Source organism: Procambarus clarkii, chromosome 1 (genome assembly GCF_040958095.1).
Source record: "Procambarus clarkii isolate CNS0578487 chromosome 1, FALCON_Pclarkii_2.0, whole genome shotgun sequence".
NCBI classification, from domain to species: Eukaryota; Metazoa; Arthropoda; class Malacostraca; order Decapoda; family Cambaridae; genus Procambarus; species Procambarus clarkii.
Window position 1 is genome coordinate 49,319,983 of NC_091150.1, and position 26,390 is coordinate 49,346,372.

Below are 26,390 nucleotides of genomic sequence, written 5' to 3' on the forward strand. Positions count from 1 at the left end.
CCAGCCCTCGATAGATGCACCCCATCCCGAGCATACATTTCATTTCTTCAACAGAAGTGTTCCCAGTTGTCTATGAACGATATTGCATTAGATTTGCAATATCTTTCCAGCCTGCAATTGACACCAAGTGCCCTCGACATCCATTTATTTCCCACTCCCTTTCTTGGAAGAATGCCACATATGATCGGGATTCCTCCCTTGCTCCTAATTCTATTGCTGTCTTGAATCTAGATTTAGGAAAGACTTGGGAAAATACTGGTTCAGTAACAGGGTTGTTGATTTGTGGAACCAATTGCCACGTAACGTGGTGGAGGTGGGGTCCCTCGATTGTTTCAAGCGTGGTTTGGACATGTATATGACTGGGATTCTGTGGTTATAAATAGGAGCTGCCTCATATGGGCCAATAGGCCTTCTGCAGTTGCCTTTGTTCTTATGTTCTTATCATTATCAGGTGATGTGTGGGCACATGCTGATGGCTGTGCTGTGAGCTGCTGCTGCATGTGATGCTCATGGTCACCCTCTCAGTACTGAGGTTCTCACACATGGGACGGGTGCCCATGATTTTTTCATAGCTGGCATCTGTTTACTGTAAGGCTGAGGAAACAGATGTGGGCCCTGTTTACCCGAGAGGCTTTTAAATCTAATACAGTACAGTACTTTAAAACTTCCCCATTCATGTCACACAGGTTAAGCATAGATACTGACATCAATCCCACCCATGTCACGCAGTGGAAGGGATAAGTAGCTGAGGACTGGCAATATTATTATATGTAAAAAGTAACAAAAACATGAAAATGGTAACAATAAAACAAGGTCTGGAGAACCTGCTTTATTTACTTAGTATAGGTGAACATGGCATAGCAATGCTGACTGATGCTGTAGATTATAATGCACCTGGAGAAGTTAATATGTATATGTAATAAACAGCCAGATGTATGTATCATGATTGTCTTCACTAGTTGCATCCCATAACCTAATTCTGGTTACAATTAAGAGATACTTCATTATCAGTGTCACACTGTAAGCACCCTGCCTGCCTTGTATCTGTCAACTGTCCTTTCACTAAAATCCACAGTATAAATGTCAAAACATGTTTCAGAAAACACATTTAAGACAGCTGGCATTTTGGCAGGCTACAATCATGAAGTTGAAGCTTTAACAACCCTTTGTAATATTCATATAAACAAAAAATGTTAAAGCACAAAATAATCATTTATTAAAAACAAGTCAGCAAAGAAGTGATGACTATGAAATTACAGTACTTAAATTGGGTACACATGAGGAGCAAGAGCTGTCTTTGAATTTTTTAATTTAGTATAATTTGTGCCATCTCACAATTTGGAGATTATATGTAAAATTAGACTAGGTTAGTTTCACATTCTACATATGACTCCATCCGAGCAAAATCCTGATCTGACAAAAACAGTGTAAATAATTAAGAAAGCTAAACAGCTCTTATTTGATCAGGAGCATCAAGTTACCTGATAGGTTACTAGGCAGATAAATTCTAGCTAATCAAATAGTCTAAAAAATTAAATAACTAAATACAGTTATAAAACTGACTTGCAACTCATGATGGCCAAAATTCAAGACCAACAAAAGTCATTAATGCATTTAAATAAATAAATTTTACTTCACGTAAGAACATGTGCAAATAATATACCCATCAGAGAAATCACAAGGATTAATATACAGTACATAACTACAGTAAAACTAATTATTATAATATCAGAAACAGAGAGAACCCAGCTAGATACATATTACAAAAACTTGACAAAGCAAGTGATGGTTGCAACCAATGATCAAAATCACTAACGAACACAGTCCTCTGCATGCAGATGTTTGTTGTAACAAATCGCAACATGTTTGCCTTCCTCAACATCCAGCAATAAGAAACATTAATTTAATCTTCACATGGCTGGGGTACCCAAGAATTTGAGGGTCAGAATGTAAGAAGTAAAATTACAGTACTTCTCTTTAACCTGTTGCCAGCTGAAGATTGTATTTGTGCCCAAACCTGAAACTCAGGCAAGCTAAAATTGAAGATTGAACTTGCTATTGATTATTACATCAGGATTTAAATGGTTTACAAATACAGTACATGGTACCTTGACAATGGTCACTGATAAATTTTGAGCATTTAAAAATAATAGTATTCATAAAAAAATTGCATAATTTACTCATAAAATAAAATAACCTTTATTTAATCAAAATTAAACAATACTGTGGAGCTCAAAATAAATATGCATTCATGAACTATACATATAAATGAGTATTAATAGAGAACTTTCTATTGTACTTTAACATGATTAATAAGCGTTTCTACCATGTTGTACATTCTCTCAATTATTATATAATTCTTTTGGCCTTTATATTACACTGACAACATGAATTTTATTTCTTTATATTATCTAACGCTTGTAAGTTAAAGCACTGCAAAAATCATAATGATTTGCAGTTTATGCAGATTATAGAGATTATTATAATATGCTATATATTTACTTGATTTACCCGAGTGCCACTAACCCTAGAGGCCTCGAGGAGGACAGAAAGCCGGTGACTTGTCAAAAGGCCTCCCCCCCCCCCATTTGCCATGATGATCTTTTCCCAGGTAGATTTGAAAACTTAACACAGTTTTGGCATTTATGGCTTTGGCGGGTAGGTGGTTCTATGGGTTTGGAATTTCATGCCTATGGGTGAAAAAGCATGTTCTGTTCTCTGTCCTACATTAAGGCTTGTTGACCTTAAAATCGTTGCTCCTTGTTTGTGTTATATCTAACCTTTGACCTTTTGATTGTGTTACATCTATGTTACATCTGAGTAAATTCCTTCTGAAGAAATTTTCCAGATCAACATCCTCCAATATAATATACATATTATATATGTATAATATATAACATATATATAATATATAGCATATATAATATACTGTATACAGTAAAAATGTATGTATAAGAAGCTGAGCACCATAAAATACCAACTCAAAACCCACTTAATAATGTGCTTTAAGCATGAGATAACCGATGAAGATAGGGCCATGTATTGCAAGTAGCCACAACATTAATAAAATGAAGCACAAAAAAAGACAAATTGGGGCACCTTCAAAACATTAAAGACATAATCTCTCAGTGACCATCACTGTAAAATACAGTATTAGCAAAAAATGTTAAAAAAAAAGATTCACCATAAAAACTTTAAAGAATATACTATATTATGGTTTTATAAAGTGCAAAACTTTATAACTATGTAAACAGTATGGACATCATATTAGATTACAATGAGCATGCTTTGAATAAGCATTAACAACAAGCAATTTCTTCACAGCAGAATAAGTAATTATTTTACCATTTCCAGCTCTTAACACCAAAGATCTAAAACACATTTTCGGTTTATTACGGTACGAAAATACAAAACCAATATACAACACTTGAAAAGATATAAGCTTCTGATATTTAAATGAGAAATAAGATTTATCCATGATATATGAGTGAATACCTACAAAGAATGGTCTATATGCTGGATACAATACAAAGTTCATGAAAGATGGATAAAACTGCTTGCTTTTTTCTATTGCTAATATACCATGAAATATTTCCCCTACTTCACTGCCTTTATTATCTATTATTAAAGGAATAATCAAAGTTTTTGGAAAGATATGTTTTCTTTTCTTAGAATATATATACAATTTTCTTTGTTTTCCCTTTGTACGTCTTTTTATTCTGTCCAACAATTCTGCTATTTGAGTCTGATAATGTCTTCTCATTATACCTTGAAACACACTTAATCTATTCCTCAAGTTCTTTCTATTCAAAAGAAGGCAATAATGAAAATATCTTGAAGAGAACAACTCCACATTTAACCAAAAAGCTTGTCGAAGCATCCATGGCAGTACGGTTTGTCGTTTTGTTCCTTGAAGGTACCCTTGTTCAGTTGCTTCAAGCAGAAAGAACAGACAAAATGTTCTGGGTGGTATTTCCGAAACATGGCTGTGATGCATCGACCTGTGAAAGTTAGAAAATAATGTCATCGTATACATACTTGTGGCAACTGACCCTAGCTCCAACTATTAATTAAATAGTTTCATATTAAATATATTCAAAACTAGAAATCAAAATTTGTGCACTGTATATACAAAATAAAAACTGACATTAACGATAAAATCATTCATCAAAGTTAATACTGATTCAGATTATGCTACATACATGGCAAGTGTTAAAACACTGTTTAAAAAAATTACCAGCATTTAAAGGCAAGAATTTAAAATGCGAAATAAGATAATACTCTTAAATTAAACATAAATTGAATTGTAACTCAGCAGTAAAAATAATGATGGAGTTATGAACTATGTTAAGTCAACATTACTGATGTGGTTTAACCATTACTCCAGTATCAGTTGTCTGTCAGAAATGTGGTTCAAAACCTCACTCAAAAGGTTAGTATTACTGTATTGTACTACTTAATCTTATTAGCTGTCATTTTAGCATACTAAGAGAAGCTGGCTCTTACAATTTTTGACAAGCTCAAAATGAGTGACAATATGTGTATGAATATGTATGTATGCATGTATGTGTGTGTGTGTGTGTGTGTGTGTGTGTGTGTGTGTGTGTGTGTGTGTGTGTGTGTATGAATATGTATGTATGCATGTATGTGTGTGTGTGTGTGTGTGTGTGTGTGTGTGTGTGTGTGTGTGTGTGTGTGTGTGTGTGTGTGTATGTATGTATGTATGTATGTATGTATGTATGTATGTATGTGTATGTGTGTGTATGTATATATATATATATATATATATATATATATATATATATATATATATATATATATATATATATATATATATATATATATATATATATATATATATGTCGTACCTAGTAGCCAGAACGCACTTCTCAGCCTACTATGCAAGGCCCGATTTGCCTAATAAGCCAAGTTTTCATGAATTAATTGTTTTTCGACTACCTAACCTACCTAACCTAACCTAACCTAACTTTTTCGGCTACCTAACCAAACCTAACCTATAGAGATAGGTTAGGTTAGGTTAGGTAGGGTTGGTTAGGTTCGGTCATATATCTACGTTAATTTTAACTCCAATAAAAAAAAATTGACCTCATACATAATGAAATGGGTAGCTTTATCATTTCATAAGAAAAAAATTAGAAAAAATATATTAATTCAGGAAAACTTGGCTTATTAGGCAAATCGGGCCTTGAATAGTAGGCCAAAAAGTGAGTTCTGGCTACTAGGTACGACATATATATATATATATATATATATATATATATATATATATATATATATATATATATATATATATATATATATATATATGTCGTACCTAATAGCCAGAACGCACTTCTCAGCCTACTATTCAAGGCCCAATTTGCCTAATAGCCAAGTTTTCATGAATTAATGTTTTTTCGTCTACCTAACCTACCTAACCTAACCTAACCTAGCTTTTTTTGGCTACCTAACCTAACCTTAACTATAAATATAGGTTAGGTTAGGTTAGGTAGGGTTGGTTAGGTTCGGTCATATATCTACGATAATTTTAACTCCAATAAAAAAAAATTGACCTCATACATAGAGAAAAGGGTTGCTTTATCATTTCATAAGAAAAAAATTATAGTAAATATATTAATTCAGGAAAACTTGGCTTATTAGGCAAATCAGGCCTTGAATAGTAGGCTGAGAAGTGAGTTCTGGCTACTAGGTACGACATATATATATATATATGTTGAATATGACCGAAAAGGTAAGATTAATAATTCTAACCCGAATTTTCTCAATATTTCTTATGTTTTTCTTTACTGTCGGTGGTAATAAAAATAACAATTCTCCAAAATTCATTTTTTTAATTGTCTGACGCCTGAACGCGTTTCGTAATTCATATTACATTTTCAAAGACTTAATTTACATGTAAATTACGTCTTTGAAAATGTAATACGAATTACGAAACTTAGAATTATTAATCTTACCTTTTCGGTCATATTCAACAATATATGTTTACAAGAAAGAGTGTTACCAAAATATATATATATATATATATATATATATATATATATATATATATATATATATATATATATATATATATATATATATATATATATATATATATAATCTGAAAACTCACACCCCAGAACAGACTCAAACCCATACTGCCAGGAGCACTCTGCTGGCGTACAGGATCCCTTAACCACTCGACCAACATGACCGGACAAAAGAGGATGGTAGCCGAGGCTATTTCCATCCCCCCGCCGGCACTCGGTTGGTAATCTTGAGCATGGTATTTTATCAAATCGCCTCATTCTTTGGGGCACATGTGAGGAACACAAATGCGAACAAGCCTGAATGGTCCCCAGGACTATATGCAACTGAAAACTCACACCCCAGAAGTGACTCGAACTCATACTGCCAGGAGCAACGCAACTGGTATGTACATACCAGTTGCGTTGCTCCTCCTTGGTAATGTGTACATACCAGTTGCGTTGCTCCTCCTTGGTAATGTATGTTTTTTTGGCAATCTTTTCCAGAATAGCCCTGTCTTGTCACAATTAAAGTTGTGGTAGGTATGCCTCCCTCTGCACAAAATCTTAAAATTCGCCAATGAATCTGTCAGCCGCTGGTTTGTCTGAGCTGGTAGCCTCCCCATGCCTCACAACACTATGAATTCCACTTCTTTTTCTAAATTTCTCAAACCATCCCCGGCTCACCTTAAGCTCTTTCACTTCTGCATCACTCGTTCCAGGGGTTTTCTTTAAAAGGTCTTCATGCAATTTTCTTGCCTTTTCACAAATGATGAAAAGAAACGCTATCACCCGCTAACTCCTTGTTGTGTATCCAAATTAATAATAACAGTTCAACATCCTCAAGTGTTTGTGTTCTATGTTTCGTGATTATTGATACGCCTTTTGCTACTTTAGCACTCATAATGTCCTTTTTCTTAGCCAGTATGGTGGATATCGTTGACTGAGATTTGCTGTACTGCCTAGCCAGTTCAACAACCCGCACACCATCTTCATATTTACGAATGATCTCTTGTTTCTGCTCTATGGTCATTCTTACATGGGATCTCATATGTTGAGCCTTACCACTGACTTTCCTGGGACTCATGGCATGATATATAATAATTACTTTAATGTTCAAAATGCAAAAAATCACCACAAAAGCGGAATTTCTTATAGACGCGATCGTCACCAAGTGGGCAGCTGTAGTAAACTGAGGCAGGTCGGCCGCGTGACCGGGAACCACGCGCTCGGTCAACCCGATCGTGTACCAACAAATATCGGAAGTCGACGACACCATCGGATGTCGAGTCACATTTTTCGATGAAATTTATATCGTAACTCGAAATTATCGTAAGTAAGGGCAATCGTATGTCGAGGTGCCACTGTATATATTATATATATATATATATATATATATATATATATATATATATATATATATATATATATATATATATATATATATATATATATTGCGAACAAGCCTGAATGGTCCCCAGGACAATATGCAACTGAATATATATATATATTTATATATATATATATATATATATATATATATATATATATATATATAAAATGGTGGAGGCATCTTCTGGTATATGTGGCGCACTTCCCCGACTGTGAGGCCATCGGGGTCGATGCCTTTCGGCTGAACAAATCGAGGTGGGGTTACCTATACCTCTTTCCCAGTGGTATGCATACGCTTTGCAGGTATACCATTAGGACCTGGTTGTGGCTCACTGCTTGCTTGTCTTATTAAGAATCTGTCTAAAGACACTTGTTTTTCCCTACATTTTAATACTTGTCTATAGTAAGACATCACCATGTCATTAAAAAGGTCATTGCAATGCCCTGCTACAGTTTTATCTGGGCTAGTGTTTTCAGCAAAACTTTGCAGTTCTTCCCATACTTCACACATTTTCTTAACAAGAAAGGGACATCCTCTATTGCCTCTACTCACAACTATTTTCTTAGGTCTTAGGTTGAACTTTACCACTGACTTTCTTGGGACCCATGGTGTGATATATAATAATTACTTTTATGTTCAGAAACGAAAAGAGCTCAAACACAATTAACTTGTTTACAAAGAGTATGAACGCAATTGTCACTAGGTGGGAGACACTGGTAAACTGAAGCGTGCCTCGCCCGTGCCACAAGGAACCACGTGCTCAGTTGACTTATACGTATATCAACAAACTCGCTAAGCGAGGCAAAGTTCATATACCGAGCCAAATTTTACGAAGAACTTGAGCTCGTAAACTGAAAAATTCGTAAAGAGGGGAATTCATCAACCAAGGTTCCACTGTATAATGTTAGCAAATTAAATGTTTGTAAGCCATGCTAAACCCCTGATATTAGAAGTACTTTCTATAATAAACAATAGTAATGAGCAAGATGAATGAATGAGATCCTCTATTGAAAGAAAAAAGAGAGAGAGAGAGAGAGAGAGAGAGAGAGTGTGTGTGTGTGTGTGTGTGTGTGTGTGTGTGTGTGTGTGTGTGTGTGTGTGTGTGTGTGTGTGTGTGTGTTTACTAGTTGTGTTTTTGCGGGGGTTGAGCTTTGCTCTTTCGGCCCGCCTCTCAACTGTCAATCAACTGTTTACTAACTACTATTTTTTTTTTTTTTTTTTTTTTTTCCCACACCACACACACACACACACACCCCAGGAAGCAGCCTGTGACAGCTGACTAACTCCCAGGTACCTATTTGCTGCTAGGTAACAGGGGCACTTAGGGTGAAAGAAACTTTGCCCATTTGTTTCTGCCTCGTGCGGGAATCGAACCCGCGCCACAGAATTACGAGTCCTGCGCGCTATCCACCAGGCTACGAGGCCCCCCGCGTGTGTGTGTGTGTGTGTGTGTGTGTGTGTGTGTGTGTGTGTGTGTGTGTGTGTGTGTGTGTGTGTGTGTGTGTGTGTGTGTGTGTGTGTGTGTGTGCGCATCAAAGCATAAAGGTGTGGTTGCTACTCACCAGTAATAGGCTTGCTGCAGCCTGCACACAGGGATCCCCTCTTGGCATGGTAGTGGGTCTCGCAGTATGGCATACCCTCGTGGTCGAAGAATGACCCTCCGTTGAATGGTTGCCGGCAGTCCTGCAAAAATAAGATATTAATCTGCTTGGCTCATGACATGCAAAATGTGAAAGTAAAGTGGCATTTTCTGAATATCATATTGAAACACAGCATGTTTATAGAACAAACACTCTTTATACAAAAAGAAATATCTGCATTAAATATTAACAATTATAATGTTAGTTGCTTCCTTGAAGCCTGGAATGAAGAAATTACTTTTTTGTCTACAGGGTGAGAGGAGAACAGGAAGCCTGTGAAATGGTAAATAAAAGCAAACTAGCTAAATTATTAGAGGAGGAATGAAAGACCATGGGAGTGGGAACATGTTCCTGAAAATTGTTCTCAAAAATAAAACCAAAAAATACCTAATTTTATCTTCAAAGTTTCCTACCTAGTGCTTTAAAACTTCGCACTGTATCTAATGCTACCCAATCCCCCAATATATGTACCTAAGTTAGTTTAGTTCATTTATTATGCACCCCATACCCATCTTGTGGGCGGTAGTGGAAAGGGTTACAGAGGCACATAATGGGCTCAGGGACTGAACCCCACAATTCATTTAGCTAAGCAAGTTACAATCTTGATGAGCTAGTAGCCATACAACTTTACCATTGTATTCATTGCTATCACCTTATATCTTGGTTGTCATATTGAATGCATTTTTTTACTACATTATACCTTTAAATAATCCTCAAATTATGCTACAATGCACTTGTTGATAACTCTCAAATTTTACTTTAATGTACCTACTAATCTTTGTCAAATTTTCTTACAATGTACCTGTAAACATTTTTTCAATTTTGCTAGAAATTACCAAAATTAAAATTATCTGTTAGATTAAGGACCTGCTCCCTGGCGAGCAGACACACGGACCGACTGGGTCCGACGACGGACCCAGTCGACAGCCAGTCGTCGAGGTCAGCCAACACCCGAACATCTAACAGACGCAGACGGGTCACCACAACTGAAGAGAAGTACTGAACCTAGGCACAGCACAAAAAGAATCTGGAGCTGGAGCCACAACGACCAAGCCTTATCCTATCAGCCGTGGAACTGAGGTGTGGATTGCTGGCGCGGGGGTCTGGGCCTCCCCCTTCCTCCTCTCGGGAAGGGGGGAGCTGCACAGACATGCAGCACGGCTCGTGTGATGTCTTGCTTGTTTGCTCATTTTCCCTTGGGGGAGTTCTGTCCACTTGTTTCGTTATTTTCGTTGGTTTCACCAGAATAGGGGTTTGTTTTGAGGCGCTTACCTTTCTGGGTGCCTGTCCCAGTCGATGGCAGATATAGAATGCTCCAAAATCACATGTGCATTTCTGTAGGCCATTGCTCCTTGTGCCTCTCTGAGGGGGCCAGGTTCTGGCCATGGTCCCCAGTAGGCCTAGAATTCTGCCCACATCGACTGATGCCAAACGTTAGGACTATCCCTATCAGCCTAGATAGTTCCGGGAAGCAGTAAGGGCTTCTCCCAGAAAAAGTGATAAAACAAATGGCATATGACATCGGCTTCACTCTAAGGGTTAAGGATGTCGCTGGGATATTTGGACACCCACTAGGCACTGGGATATCTCTGTAGGATATTTAGGGTCTGTACTGCTGGTGTCTTGCAATCCTTGATGAATATGGAATTTTATTGGCACCTTCAACTGAGTGAATGGGTATATTGTTGATGGCTTCTTCAATGCCAAGTGGGGTTAGGGTCACATCTGAGATGCGAGTTGAAATTAGTTGTCAATCTTCTGTGTGTTTAGGGAATTACTAAAAATGAGTTGTACTTTATTCATAGTATTTTGTTAATTTCTGTGTTGTCATAAGTGAATTTTATTTTTCCTTACACAAGAACCCAATTTAAAAAGTGATTTTTGCTTTCTATCTTAGGTGGGGTCTGCTGATTTCATAGGATGATCCATAGATGTGTGGGTAGATGTTACTACTGCTTGGCTTAGACTCAGCTATAAGTATTTCTCAGAATTTTCATTGCCTGCTGATGTAGACCTGACCAAATGTAAACTGTATCAACAAAAGTCCAAGTGTTTTTCCCACACCTTGCCTAAAATGCTGTGTGTATTAGTGGCTTTAGGTACTAGCTCTATTTAGAAATCCAACATTCTGTTTGCACCTCATTTTGAATGTATGTACTTTTACCTAAATAAACATTATTATTATTATCATTACTCTAAAATTATTTGCGCACCCTCTGTCACTATGTGATTGAGTGCGAAAAGATATGTGGATTCGCAGAGACAATTCTATAACAAATGTTCAAGAGAAGAAGCAATAAATCAATATGTTGCTGGTAATAACCTAAGTTCTGCCTGGGACTGTATGCATGTTAGTGGCTTTGCAAGAATGTAAAAACATCTATGCTATGTACTCCCATAAACCCAATGTACTTCTTGTATATATAAAAAAATAAATAAGTGTAGTTACAAGATGAATGCTACGCTCATGGTGTCCCATTTTCCCAGCACTCTTTATCATATAGCGCTTTGAAACTATGTACTGTATAGATGGTTTTGGCTTCCACCACCTTCTCACCTAACTTGTTCCAACCATCTACCACTCTGTTTGTGAAAGTGAATTTTTTTATATTTCTCCAGCAGTTTTGTTTAGTTAGTTTAAACATGCACTCTTGTTCTTGAAGTACTGTACCATGTCTTAGGAATTCTTCCCTATCAATTTTGTTGATTCCCGTTACTATTTTGTACGTAGAGATGAAATCACCTATTTCTTCTATCTTCAAGTTTTGGCATACTTAATGCCTCTAATCTCTTCTTGTACCTTTTGTCCTTCAGTTTCGGGAGCCATTTAAATAAATAAATATATAAATATATGTTTATTTAGGCATTTATTTATTTAGGTTTATTTTTAGGTATTTATTTAGATTTATTTTTAGGTATTTATTTATTTAGGTTTATTTTTAGGTATTTATTTATTTAGTTGCATGTCTTTGCACCTTACCCAGATTGCTGATGTGCGTCTTAAGATATGGGCACCATACAACCGCTGCATATTCCAGCTTTGGTCTCACAAAGGTTATGAACAATTTCTTTAGTCTTTCATCATCTATATATTTAATCTAAAATTGAAAAGTGTAGCATAGGCTCCTCACATGATGTTCTTTACGTGGTCTTCAGGTGATAGTTTTCTGTCTAAATCCAGCCCTGGATCTCTTTATCAGAACTATTTAACGTTTTTTTTACATAATTTGTAGGTTGTGTGTGAAATATTTTCTTCTATATTCATTCCCTAACATGGCATTTATACAGAGAGTAATCACACTAATGTGAAAGTTCCATTTTGCCAAGTGGTGCTCCATACACTTATTTTTGTCCAGGTCTTCTTGAGGGGCATGACAGTCATCTAAGTTTCTTATCTTCCCTAGTATCTTAGCATCATCTGCAATCATATTCATATAATTCTGTTCCTTTTGGTAGGTTGTTTACATAGACAAACATTACTGGTGTAAAAACTGAACCCTGTAGTACTTCACTTGTGACATTTCTCCCGTTGTCTTTGGAACATTGCCTCTAATTACTTCCCTCATTTTTCTGTCAATTAGAAAGTTTTTAATTCATATTAATAGCCTCCCTGTCACTCCTCCAGTATGTTCCAGTTTCTAGAACAACCTCTTATGTGGAACTCTGTTGAAAGCCTAATTTAAGTCCAAATAGATGCAGTCAACCCAACCATCTCTTTCCTGTAAAATCTGTGGTTCTATCATAGAAACTGAGTAAATTCGTTACACAAGATCTTCCAGATTGAAAACCATACTGTCTGTTATTATATAATTTTTCTCCAGATGTTCTTCCCATTTAGTTTTAATTATTTTTTCCAATATTTTGACTGTTACACTTGTCAATGACAAAGGTCTATAACTGAGGGGATTTTCCCTGCTGCCACTTTTGTAGATTGGAAAAATGTTAGCCTTTTTCCACATATCTGCTAGGACTCCTGTACACAGGGATACCTGAAAAATTAAATGAAGTGGAATGCTGAGCTCAGGTGCTCATTCTACCAAAAGCCAAGGTAAAACTTCATTGGGGGTTAACTGCTTTATTCTTACTGTACTAAGCTCCTTGAGCCTTTTTTTTCCCACTCCATCTCTAGACACCTTTATGTGCATTATGTGGTCCTTGAGTTCTTATTATGTCTGGTTCTCTGAAGATTTTATTTTGCACACACACACTTTGGAACATGTGTGCGTTTTGAAACATTTAATGTCTCACATATTTCCTTTTCATTTTCTATGAATATTTTTGGTATTTTCAACCTCTGACTATTATCCTTTACCTGCAATTTGCTTTTGATGAATTTATAGAATAGACCTGGTTCTGTTTTACATTTGTCTGCTATCACTTTCTCAAAATTTCTTTTTGCCATTCTCCTCACTGCCATGTAGTTGTTTCATGCTTCTTTTTATTGGTGGTATGTTTGAGGGGTTGGCCTCTTCCTACATTAATTTCATTTTTATATCTTTTGGTCTCTGGCCCTCCTGCAATTTATGTTGAACCAATCCTAATTCCTAGTTCTGCATCACTTTTTTGGTATAAATTTTGTTGTGCCTTTATTATATATTTAACAAAACATTTACTTCCTTGGCCAATAGTAAGTCTTTCCAATCAAATTCCTTAAAGAATTTGTTAAGTTCCCCAAAGTGTCGTCTCCTGAAATCAGGAGAGAAAATTCAGTACCAAGGGGAGAAATGTACTGAATGTCAAATACCTCTTCCTCTTTCCTGGTGAATATCAAATCCAGCATGGAAGGAACATTCCCTTCCTTTATTCTCGAAGCATGTTTAACATGTTGATATATTAATGTCTCCAGGATAAGGTTTACGAATCTAGAAGTCCAAAAGTCCTTCCATTCTAGCTTCATAGGCCCTCTCAGTCTATGGATTTCAAGTTGAAGTCGCTGCCTACCAACAGCCATGATCTATCTTTATCCGTTCTTGCTATATCTCTCTCATGATTGTTATGAGGCCCTCTAGTTTATTGTCCAGCTCCTCCTTTGTTCATATGTTGCATGATGATGGACTGCATGCATTATGATTATCAGTTCATCATCCTGCTTGCAAATCTCCGGTGTTATAATGTCAACTTCTCGTGGATTGACAATCATTATTACATTTACCTATAGGTGTTCTTTCACCAGCACAGCAATGCCTCCACCTTTCCTAATTTTTCTATCCCATCTCCAAATTGAGTAGCTCCTTGGGAATACAACCTCATTTTAAAATAGAATGAGTTTTGTCTCTTTGAGTGCAACAATGTCTGGAATCTGCAGTTGTATTGCATCACTTAACTCCAGTATCTTTTATCTCACTCCTTGTGTTAATGTATACAATTTTCAGGAACAACATACCCTCTTCCCTTATACCGGTGCAACTTCTCTGCTGCACTGCAGCCTAATTAAATGGATGTTTTATATATATTTTGTGTGTAATTTTTCATGATCAGGAAAGAAATTTGGATAATATCAAGGAACAAAAATTGGGGTGGGTTAGGGGGGGGGTGGGAATTTTGTTATGCGCATCATGGAATTGTCATATTAAACATGTGCATAGTGCAGTGGTTAAAGCCCTTTTTTGCTTGGCAGGTTTAAGTATACACCAGGTACTACAGATGATCTTATCGGTGGGAATTAATATACACATATACGATATACAGACAATACAGCAGGTTCTGTGCTGAAAAACATACGAAGGCTTTGTGCAGAAAAAAACATACAAAAGTTCTCTTTTGTCAACAGTTCTTGACAGAACAATTTATGTGAAAGACTGGTGGATGCAAAAACCATTGGCAGTTTCATAGTATCATATGACAAAGATTACAGGGAAGACAGACAAGACCACAAGAACATAGCTCTCATCCTGTAACTACACTTGGGTAGTTATGCATGGCATATGCCATATACTTTTTATTGGTTTGAGGGTTGGAGATTGTGAAGGACAAACAAGAATGCTGAATTTATTTTTCCTTTACCATTTGGCAGTAGAAATGGTGGTGTAATTCAGGTTGCTATCCTGTTTAAAAGTGTAACTGAATTTGTTTGTTTTTTTAAGCAGAAGTTACAATTTTTTTTTAACTAAAACATCCTGACATACTTTAGAATCATTAGCCTCAACTTTTGCAAGGGCACCAAGACTAACAGCTGCTCAACATTTCTTCTAGCCACCATTACCAAACCTCCTTTTGAAACAAAGAAAATGAGCTTTAGTCTGAATATTGAAGCTTCCATAAGTAACTTTGTTGCCTCTGCTGGTAATACCAACTGGGAAACTGAACTCGGTAATATGGCTAACATCAATTTATGTGTGCAGACATGTCTTCACAAAACTTTAAACAGCTAAAATACTCGCTGTCTTTTCCTTATTAAACAAGTCGCAATTAAAAGGATCAAGAACTCATGGCTCACTAAAGGGATACTTAAATAAATAAATAAATAAAAAACAAGAATCCGAGAAGAAATATAGCCTAAAGGTCATTCCCAGAGAATTTTCTAAGAGAATTCTCCTGACTGCTCTTTAAGGTTAATAATATTAAAAAAATATGAATTTTTATTTAATAAAATTAAAGGTAATATGAAGGAAACATGGAACACTATTTCCCAGATATAAGGGTCAATGAAGAACTCTGATAAAACAAACAATAAAGTGTATTAAAACCAAATTTTCAAATACAACCCACATACTTTCTCAAGATGCTGTAAACAATGTTCTGCAGAATTTTTTTTATAGAAAAACATTGTTCTTCCAGAATCTTGTTTATAGCACCTTGAGGAAGGATGTAGGTTGCAACCTGAAAATTTGGTTTTAATACACTTATACTGTACTTGAATGAAGGTGAAGGAAAGGCTCAATACAAGTACTACAGCATTGTAGCAAGTTTCTCAATAAAAAAAATCCTTGCTGGAAATAGTGGAATGTTACCAGCTGCTGATGTGGATACGAAATGCAATAGCTTATTATCATCCATTGACCATTCACTTGCAAATGAATGGTGCCAAGCATCCCAAGCAAATAAAGACAACTACCTCTCTGGCCGCTCATTGTACCTCTCCCCAACTAATTATTCAGATAATAATGATACTGTAATCCTCTCGCTTAAAACTAAATGCAATATTCCTTCTGAGATATCATCTATAATCTACAAAAAGGTTTCAAAGTTTTTATTTGTTGCCATAACACTGCTCTGCAATATATCACTTGAGCTCCAAGCCTTCTCAGATATTCTTAAAATGGCTAAAGTCATCCCACAATTTTAGACCTATATCAATCCTGCCCATCTTGTTCAAAATTGTTGAGAATTAATATACAAACAGCTCTACTCCCTCCTATATAAAAGCCCAACCACTTGGGCTGGAAAGTAGAGCTATGCTCTTGTGTCATGCCCTGATTGTCCAAATGGTTGGGCACCATTCCTTCCCCCCATTCCCTCTCAAATCTTTATCCTGATACCTTTCAAGTGCTATATTGTCATAATGGCCTGGCACATTCCCCTGATAGTTCCCTTCCATTCTCTTTCTATTTGAAAACAATATACTTAGTTCTTGCCAAATATGGCTACAGACCTCGTAAAAGCAGCAATGCTGCTTTACCTAATACATGCATCTCTTGACAATAATGAGTACCCCATAGATCTAGACCTCCATAGGTTGACCTGCCTTGTGACTATCTTGTGTAGCTTCCAGGGATCAACAGCCCTGTGGCCCGGTCTCTGATCAGGCATCCTGGTTTAACATCTGGCCAACCAGGCTGTTGGATGTGGCTACTCGCAGCCTGACGTATGAATCACAGCCTGATTGATCAGGTATTCTTTGGACGTGTTTGTCAAGTTCTCTCTTGAACACTATGAGAGGCCTACCATTTATACTCCTTACGTGTAGCGGTCGAGTGTTGAAAAGACTTGGGCCCCCTGATGTTGATATACTGGGGGCCCTTTAAGTGCACCTATTACACCTCTGCTTTTCAATGTGGGTATTTTTGCACATCCTGCCATGCCAACTGGTTTCTTGTGATGTTTGTGTGTACATCACGAGTCCCAAATGTAATTAAAAACTGTATGTCACCCAACCAGTTTAAAATGAAGACTAAAAAATATGTACTGTATTGTACTTAACATTTTGTAACAAATATCAAATTTTATTTATTAAACCTGTATGCCTTGCATCATTGCCATCTAATCAGTGGATTTATTTTTGCTAAATAAGTTTTTCAAATCATATATTATGTTATCTTCTTGTTTATTATTAGGTTGTTTGCCTTATTAAACCTTTGACTTTTACTGATTTATTCTGTTATGCTCTAGATGCTTTCCAAAATTCATCTTTATATTTCCTTGCTGTTATTAATAATCTCAAAACTTTATGTTGTTGTTTTAATAACAGATTGTATATGAAATTACCTAAGTGTACTGTAGTTACAGGATGAGAGCTACACTCGTGGTGTCCCGTCTTCCCAGCACTCTTTGTCGTATGACGCTTTGAAATTACTGACGGTTTTGGCCTCACCACCTTCTCACCTAACTTGTTCCAACCGTCTACCACTTTGTTTACAAAAGTGAATTTTCTTATATTTCTCCGGCAGCTTTGTTTCATAAATCTATGACCTCTTGTTCTTGAAGTTCCAGGGCTCAGGATTTCTTCCCTATTAATTTTATCGATTCCTGTTACTATTTTGTTCGTAGTGATCATATCACCTCTTTTTCTTCTATCTTTTAATTTTGGCATATTTAATGTCTCTACCCTCTCCTCGTAGCTCTTGCCCTTCAGTTCTGGGAGTCACTTAGTGGCATGTCTTTGCACCTTTTCCAGTTTGTTGATGTGTTTCTTAAGATATGGGCACCATACAACTGCTGCATATTTCAGCTTTGGTCTAACAGAGTCGTGAACAATTTCTTTAGTATTTTTCCATACATTTATTTAAAAGCGATTCTGAAATTAGAAAGTGTAGCAGAGGCTCCTCGCACAATGTTCTTAATGAGGTCCTCAGGTGAGTTTATCTAGAATCACCCCTAGATCTCTTTCTTTATCAGAATTCTTTAAAGATTTCTTACATAATTTATTGGTTGTGTGGGGTCTATGTTCTCCTATTCCACACTCCATAACATGACATTTATTTACATTAAATTCCATTTGCCAAGTGGTGCTCCATATACTTATTTTGTCCAGGTCTTCTTGAAGGGTATGACAATCATCTAATATTTTTATCTTCCCTATTATCTTAGCATTCAATCTGGTAGATCGTTTATGTAGGCAAGGAACATTAATAGTCCATATCATTAATAGTCCTTTCATCACTAAATATCTCCTTTGTATTGTATATTTGTTATTTTTCTTGAACATCTCTCATATGTTAACTTACTTTTCATTTATTATTGTTTACCACATTATGCCTATTATTAGTTTTTCTCTGAATTATTCTAAGTTCTGCCCAGAGCCGTTTTACCACATGGGCCCAATGGGAACTTTCCCGAGGGCCCCACGATCATAGGGGCCCCACGATCATAGGGGTCCCACGAGCATAGGGGGTCCCACGAGCATAGGGGGTCTCACGAGCATTAGGGGGTCCCACGAGCATAGGGGGTCCCACGAGCATAGGGGGTCCCACGAGCATAGGGGGTCCCACGAGCATAGGGGGTCCTACAAGCATAGGGGGTCCCACGAGCATAGGGGGTCTCACGAGCATTAGGGGGTCCCACGAGCATAGGGGGTCCCACGAGCATAGGGGGTCCCACGAGCATAGGGGGTCCCACGAGCATAGGGGGTCCCACGAGCATAGGGGCCCCAGGAGCATAGGACATGTTCATTATTGAAGCAGTATATTTAAATATTTAGGTTTTGTTGCAAGCACACTGATATAATATAACCCTACATCCTGGTGAGGGACTAAATACGTAAGATAAATATTTCCAGGTGAATAACCCTTTCAGCAGAAATGAAACTTAATGTTCTGAGTGGAGCAGAGCAGAGAAGAGGAAGAGAGCTGCAGAGCTTCCCTGATACAGCAGGTTGTGTGTATTCGATTCCCTGCAATGATTGTGATTCTGTGTACCTTGGACAAACAGGAAAGTCCTTACAATTGCGGTTGTCACAACATGCTTATAGTATTAGAACTGCCCGAACGTCAAATGCATTGTATCTACATACGAGTTTATGCGATCACAATATTAACTGGAATGGGGCAAAAAGCATTACCAATTGTGGGGATTTCGTGGAACGGAATTTAATTGAGTCTGCTCTAATCAGTCAGTGTCCAAATCTTCTTAATGTTAGTCTTGGAATGTACAAACTTGATCCATTTTTAGGTTATAATATTGCACAACAGTTTAAGAAAAAACTCTAGAGAGGCTTACAATGTCTCATTATAATTTTATATTCATATATTGCGTGTTCATGAGGCTTTTCTTTAATCTTTAATCCTTATTCTCTGACCGCTTAATCCTCTTTGACCATTCTAAGCTAAGCTATACCTGTTTCTGGTTAATATATAATATATCTGGTTAATATAATATATATATATATATATATGTCGTACCTAGTAGCCAGAATGCACTTCTCAGCCTACTATGCAAGGCCCGATTTGCCTAATAAGCCAAGTTTTCCTGAATTAATATATTTTCTCTAATTTTTTTCTTATGAAATGATAAATCTACCCATTTCATTATGTATGAGGTCAATTTTTTTTTATTGGAGTTTAAATTAACGTTGATATATGACCAAACCTAACCAACCCTACCTAACCTAACCTAACCTATCTTTATAGGTTAGGTTAGGTTAGGTTAGGTTAGGTAGGTTAGGTAGACGAAAAACAATTAATTCATGAAAACTTGGCTTATTAGGCAAATTGGGCCTTGCATAGTAGGCTGAGAAGTGAGTTCTGGCTACTAGGTACGACATATATATATATATATATATATATATATATATATATATATATATATATATATATATATGTATATATATATATATATATATATATATATATATATATATATATATATATATATATGTATATATATATATATATATATATATATATATATATATATATATATATATACATACATACATACATACATATATATATACATACATATACATACATATACATACATATACATACATACATACATACATACATACATACATACATACATACATACATACTGTATATACCTATCCATCCAGTGTTAGAGAATTGAGCGAGTCAGTGTGTTAGGTCTCTTCCCTCTTCAACGGTGCCAGCAACCTCGCTGTTACGATGTCAGAACAATTATTTATTAGTTCATCCCTCCTCCAGGTTCTGACAGTGGAGTCTCACTCCTCACAAATTTATTTCTTTTTGAATTGTCTCACAACAACCAGCCGCATCGGAGTGGTATTCGCCAGGAGCTTCAAACTTGTCAAAGATGTGTTTGTGTAGGGCTATTTTGTTCGTGGCTGCCAATTCAACCCCCCCCCCCCCCCCACACACACACACAACCCTTCCTCCTATTCGATCCAAACTTCCTTCTATTCGATCTCCATCTCCACCCATTCGACTCCACCTGGGTCACATTGGTGCTTGCCAAATCCTGACGGAAGAAAATGGGGGGGGGGGGTGGCCTAACCAGCTGTAACAAACTATCAAAGGTATAGATGGTGTACGTTTGGTGAATGCTAATTGACATATATGTATGCACTAATGCTAGTCAATTCAACACTGAAGGCAATCATCAGGAGAAGGCACTAAGCCATTACGACTATATATTAATTCATCACTGAGGAATAGCAAGTTTCTAATTGAGGTGAGTTTCACCTCACTTAGATGTATGCGTATGATCTACATGACCTACTTCATCGGTTGAGGAATGAGACTTACTAGTGAACATTCTGCACCTACATCCGCCACTAAGATAATGTTACTAAAACAAGACTAAAACAGAGGCGAAAAAGAAACAGGGAAAAAGGAGGAAACCCCACCTCCATTTAATACTTTGACCCAAATATCATAGTAACAAGGTTATCACGAATAACCGAACTCAATTACGGGCTCACCATAGCCCGTGATACATGGACATTTCGTTCTGAGTAACTAAATCTAAAACCATAACAATAACCTACTTCATTTCCCATCACCTCCCTGGCCTCTAGCATCTCTCCGCATCACCTCCCCAGCCTCCGGTACCCCATCACCACCCTCCCTATCACCTCCCTCAACATCACCACCTTCCTCATCACCTCCGCCCAACCACTTGAGCTGGACGGTAGAGCGACGGCGTTCCATCCCCGACCGTCCAAGTGGTTGAGTACCATTCCTTTCCCCCCGTCCCATCCCAAACCATTATTCTGATCCCTTCAAAGCGCTGTAAAGTCGTAATGACTTCGCGCTCTCTCTTGACTGTTTCCTGCCTTCCTTAACCCATCACCACCTTCCCCATCACCACCCTCCCCATCACCACCTTCCCCATCACCACCCTCCCCATCACCACCTTCCCCATCACCACCTTCCCCATCACCACCCTCAACATCACCACCCTCAACATCACCACCTTCCCCATCACCACCCTCCCCATCACCACCCTCCTCCAGCACCTCCCCCCCATCACCAGCCTCCAGCACCCTTCCCCTGCACGCACAGCAACCAGCAGTGATGGTGGACGCCCCGACACTCCGTCCGCCAACCTGGGACGAAAGACTGTCATATAAGGCAGAGTATAGTAGTTTCTGGCTAGTGGTATAGCACTTTCCTGCCGCCACCTGCTGCCCAGGAAGGCTTGGCACTCCGCCTCACGCTCAGTGCCAAGTAATCACTAACCTCCCTCTTTTCCCCATCACAATATGATTACGATAATTATTCATAATTTTTCAACTTCACTGATGCCCAGATCGTCAGGTTTTCGGGAAAAAATGGCACCGACTTGGGCACTCCGCTTAAGGGTCGGGAGGACAGAGGAGGTGCGTGGGATAGTTCTTGGAGGGTGCCGGAACACCTCACACCAGCCGGGGGGTTGGGAAGTGAGGTAGAGACGGCCGAGGGAAAGTTCAGCATGGCCGACCTCCAACCATCACACAGCCGCAAGAAAACTGGTGGGGGAGATTAGATGCACATTTATAGCTGGGAGGAGGGTGACCGCCCTGCCACCCTTCCCCCCCTCCTCCCCTCACCACCTGTCTTGTGACCTACCTCTGCCTCCAGGTCTACCCCCTCCCCCCTCCTCATAACAGACTAGAATAATAATTGAGACTATGTATATAGCGCTGCCATCCGGCTGCAACATCATCGTAAATTTGGCAGCTGACAGCCCCGTCAGCCACATATGTTTCTTGGTTAAATGTCAACGGCAGACGGAAGAAGAATGCATTTAAACATTATATAATACAACATGTCATGCAAGAAAACAACATAGCTTTCAATTCAAATACTCTAACAAGATGGCACATTAGAAACCGAATTCGAGTACAGATAAATTTCCACCTGGTTTCTAGTCCCACATAACTTGCACAGGGAAAACACTTCCCCCAGTGTCCACGCGCGCGTGACTTTCAGAGGCACACCACTTTTTTCCCGCCATTTCTCTCCCAGCTAGAGCAGGCCGGAGACCAAATTAAGCTAGTATCCCCAGTCAGCCTTACCACGCACATACCTTCCCGCTTCCAAATTTGGTGCGCACGTTCCCATCCTCATTAAATAATCAAACAAATGCCAAAACAACATATAAGTCTCCTTCTGATCATGTAAATATATTTGCAGAGATAAAATAGAGCATCAAAGGCAGCATGTCGCATCACTAGTCAACTCTGCATTAACTCACATACTAAACATATTTGTGCACAGAATTCTAAAAATTTGCTCCTTGAGGCATTAATTTTAATATGATCAGAGGATTTTTTTTATCAGAGGATATTGCAAGTAAGTCTTGGGTTTAGTACAAAATCAATAAATATGTCCAATCAGTACTCCTTCCTTTATTACCAGGAAGACAAGACAGGTATCAAATAATATATACATGGAAGATACTGGAAGTCCAGGTTCCAAATTTGCACCGTGAAACAACAACATACTGTAGCGAAAGATACGGAAGGAAATGCAGAATAGAACCAGTGAGGCGTAGAGGTACCATAGGCACAATCAGGGGTCCATGGACCTCTGAACTTCATAGGTTCACGGCTTTTCCCTCCCAGCAAGCATAAGAAATATTGCTAGAAGACAGTTGGACTTCAAGAAGCAATTAGATAAGTTTCAGCAAGAAGTGCCGGACCAACCGGATTGTAGTGGATATGTGGGCCTCCGGGCCCAGCCTCTTGGTCCAACAGGCCTCCAAGTAACAGCCTGTTGGACCAAATTATCACAAGTCAAGCCTGGCCCCGGGGTCGGACATGGAGAGTAGAACTCTCGGAACCCTCGCCAGGTAAACTCCATGTATGCCTGTGTACATCCAGTCTAAAATGTTCAGGAAAGATTGGAGACAATGTCTCTAGGAAGAACCTTGCACTCATTACTCATGCTGCCGTGACCTATCGCCTAATATTGTCCTTAACTCGGGTATAACTACTAAATATTCTTCTTTCTTGCTAATAGCTTCAAGCACCGAGATCTTTTGGAAATCCATTAAATCTTAATGTATTATAAAAATGTTGTTAACGAAACATTAGCCTCAACAGGTGTGATTTGCTGATATTAGACCAAAATAACTTTCAGAGGTTATAAATATTCCCGCAATCTTCCACTGTGGATTATCTTGTCAGTATCGCTGGATCTGAAGAGAGTTGTGAAGTAAAGCTTAAAGCAGTCGTACTTTTTCGGTATATCAACTCTCATTCTCTGCGCCACGCTAGCATTCTGAAGAAGCATTCTCTTGTGTGTAACTAAACGGACGTAGAGTACAACACTAATATCGCGACAAACAACATTAAGTAATAATTGTAGTTGCCTTTCGTGGTTGTTTCGGCGCCTTCCTCCACCCTCTCTCTTGCATCCAACAGCAAGTCCTAAATATCTTTAAATCTGAATAAATCTACAACCTTAGCAACCTCCTTCACACGCACTCACATCATCACTCTTTCATATGCACTCAAATCTTTCATACACCCACACACTTGTATCAAACTTGCATCCTTTCACTACTCTGGCACGGAAACACCGGAAGATTATATATATATATATATAACTAGAGACCATTTCCTTGCACAACTAAGCACGTCCTATTTTTCGGTAGACCACGACCAGAAACGCTCCATATATTAAAACTCTTTATTTCATCAACAATACAAAATAATGTCTGAGATTTTAAATACAATAGGTACATATATATATCGCTAAGACAACAGTATATAATAGTAAATATTAAGGAGAAGCACAGGGTGAGAAACCGAGTACATAAGGCACTGCTGCTGACGAAGGGGCGTAGCCTCGCCCAGCAGGAGGGACGAAGCCTCGCCCAGCAGGAGGGACGAAGCCTCGCCCAGCAGGAGGGACGAAGCCTCGCCCAGCAGGAAGGACGTAGCCTTGCCCAGCAGGAAGGACGTAGCTTCGCCCAGCAGGAGGGATGTAGCCTTGCCCAGCAGGAGGGACGTAGCCTTGCCCAGCAGGAGGGATGTAGCTTCGCCCAGGTGGCACTGTTGATGCCTCAAGGGAGACACAGGCGGTCTTGGAGCATACAGTTAACACAGACCAAAATGATACACACAAACAGGCTAATGTTTTGACGTGTTTCTTCAATATAATATACCAGAGCATGAATAACGTTTAAATTAATGAGAGAAACGGCTTTCTTATATATAGTGCTCCACTGTCTACAGATGGTATCCAAGGCGTACCATGTTTTGAAGGCGTACCGTGCGTGTTTTGAAGAGTTGCTGCTGAAAGTCTTGAGAAGTTATTCTTAGGAGTCATACAGTTGGTACCAAGTTACTGCTTGGTCTTAAACTGTAATTGAAGGAGCCGCTTCTACGAATCCATCTTGACTGAGTGAATATTTCCTTGTTTGGTACGTTTATTATTGCTTTTAAAATAAAAGTGTCTTTGTTCAATAACTTCCTATTCTTTCTTACACGAAAATACTTTAATTTATATATCTACGGACGCATTGCATTCTAATGGTCGGTGACCATCTAAGCTGCTCAGATGTCATACGTCTTCTTCTCTGGTCTCTTAGATTTGTGGAATGGCTGCCACTAAGATTTAGAGCTCCGCCGCTCCCCTCGTCAGCAGTAGAGGTGGAAGCAATAGTAGTGGTAATGGATGTGGTCCTAGTCTTCGTCCTCATCATCGTCAGAGACACCCATGCAGCCAGGGCACACGGGCTGGTTGTCGACAGCGTAGTACTGTTTCTTCCTCATGCTCTCCTTGCAGTCCTTCGGGGAGGGAACCGCCAGTATTAACTCGCTGTTATTTACTGGTGTCTAGAAAACCTTTATTTATAGTGAAGTTTCTGCCACACACTTGTTAAAAGCCACACAATATGGTGAATAATATCACACACTGTAACAAGTGCATCACGTGTTAACTTAGTTACACACACACACACACATTACCACATTAGGTGACAGGCTTAGTACGTTAGTTGAAGATTCAGCACTAATTGTTGCTTGAACACTGAGTGAAGAGAGAGAACCTGTGAGTTAGTCAGCAATGTTTGGCGTAATTCATTAGCTGCTCTTAACAACGCAGGATGTAAAGTGCGGTACACTGTGAGACCCTAGAAAATGATCCCTTAATGAAGCGTTATATCTTCCTACTTCATGAAGTTATTAGTACTGGTATTGTGCTACATATCTATGGCGAAATTTGAATTTAAATTTGTTTACAGTTGTAAAAAAAAAAAAACTAAAACAGAATTAACGATATCGTAAACCTGTTTTCTTTATATAAAAAGAGCAAAACACGGATGAATGTTTTTTGCAATTGTCTGTTAGTTTGAGTTCACGTGTCTTACCACTCTAACGCCTGAACGACTTTACAGATTTTAAAGAAAATGAAGTCAGTAATTTACCATAACATTTGTAGAAACTGCTTTGGAGCTTCGACTACATCAGGAAAAATGAACGGACTGTTTACCGTAATTTTAGTTAGGCCAGATTACCAAGGGACAAATTTTTCTTTCTGTTGTATAAAACGTTCTGTAAATAGTTTGAACAGGATGCAATAAAATAATTTATTCATGTAAATTTAGATGTTTCATACCCATCTAAACCAAGAGATGTTTGGAGGTGGTGATGGTGGTGTGTTTGGAGGTGGTGATGGTGGTGTGTTTGGTGGTGTGTTTGGTGGTGATGGTGTGTTTGGTGGTGATGGTGGTGTGTTTGGAGGTGGTGATGGTGTGTTTGGT

At 38.2% G+C, this 26,390-nt stretch overlaps 1 protein-coding gene across 1 annotated transcript in view; it reads right to left on the minus strand.

Moving 5' to 3' along the window:
• Nucleotides 1-816: 816 nt before the first annotated feature.
• Nucleotides 817-26,390, minus strand: part of LOC123747013 (uncharacterized) — a gene marked incomplete at its 5' end in the record, with an annotated part of 198,643 nt that continues 173,069 nt past the window's right edge. Inside the window, 2 exons of the mRNA XM_069322416.1 lie at nt 817-4,001; nt 8,982-9,102. Coding sequence (XP_069178517.1) covers nt 3,856-4,001; nt 8,982-9,102 — 267 coding nt within the window. The remainder of the gene's footprint in view (nt 4,002-8,981; nt 9,103-26,390) is intronic.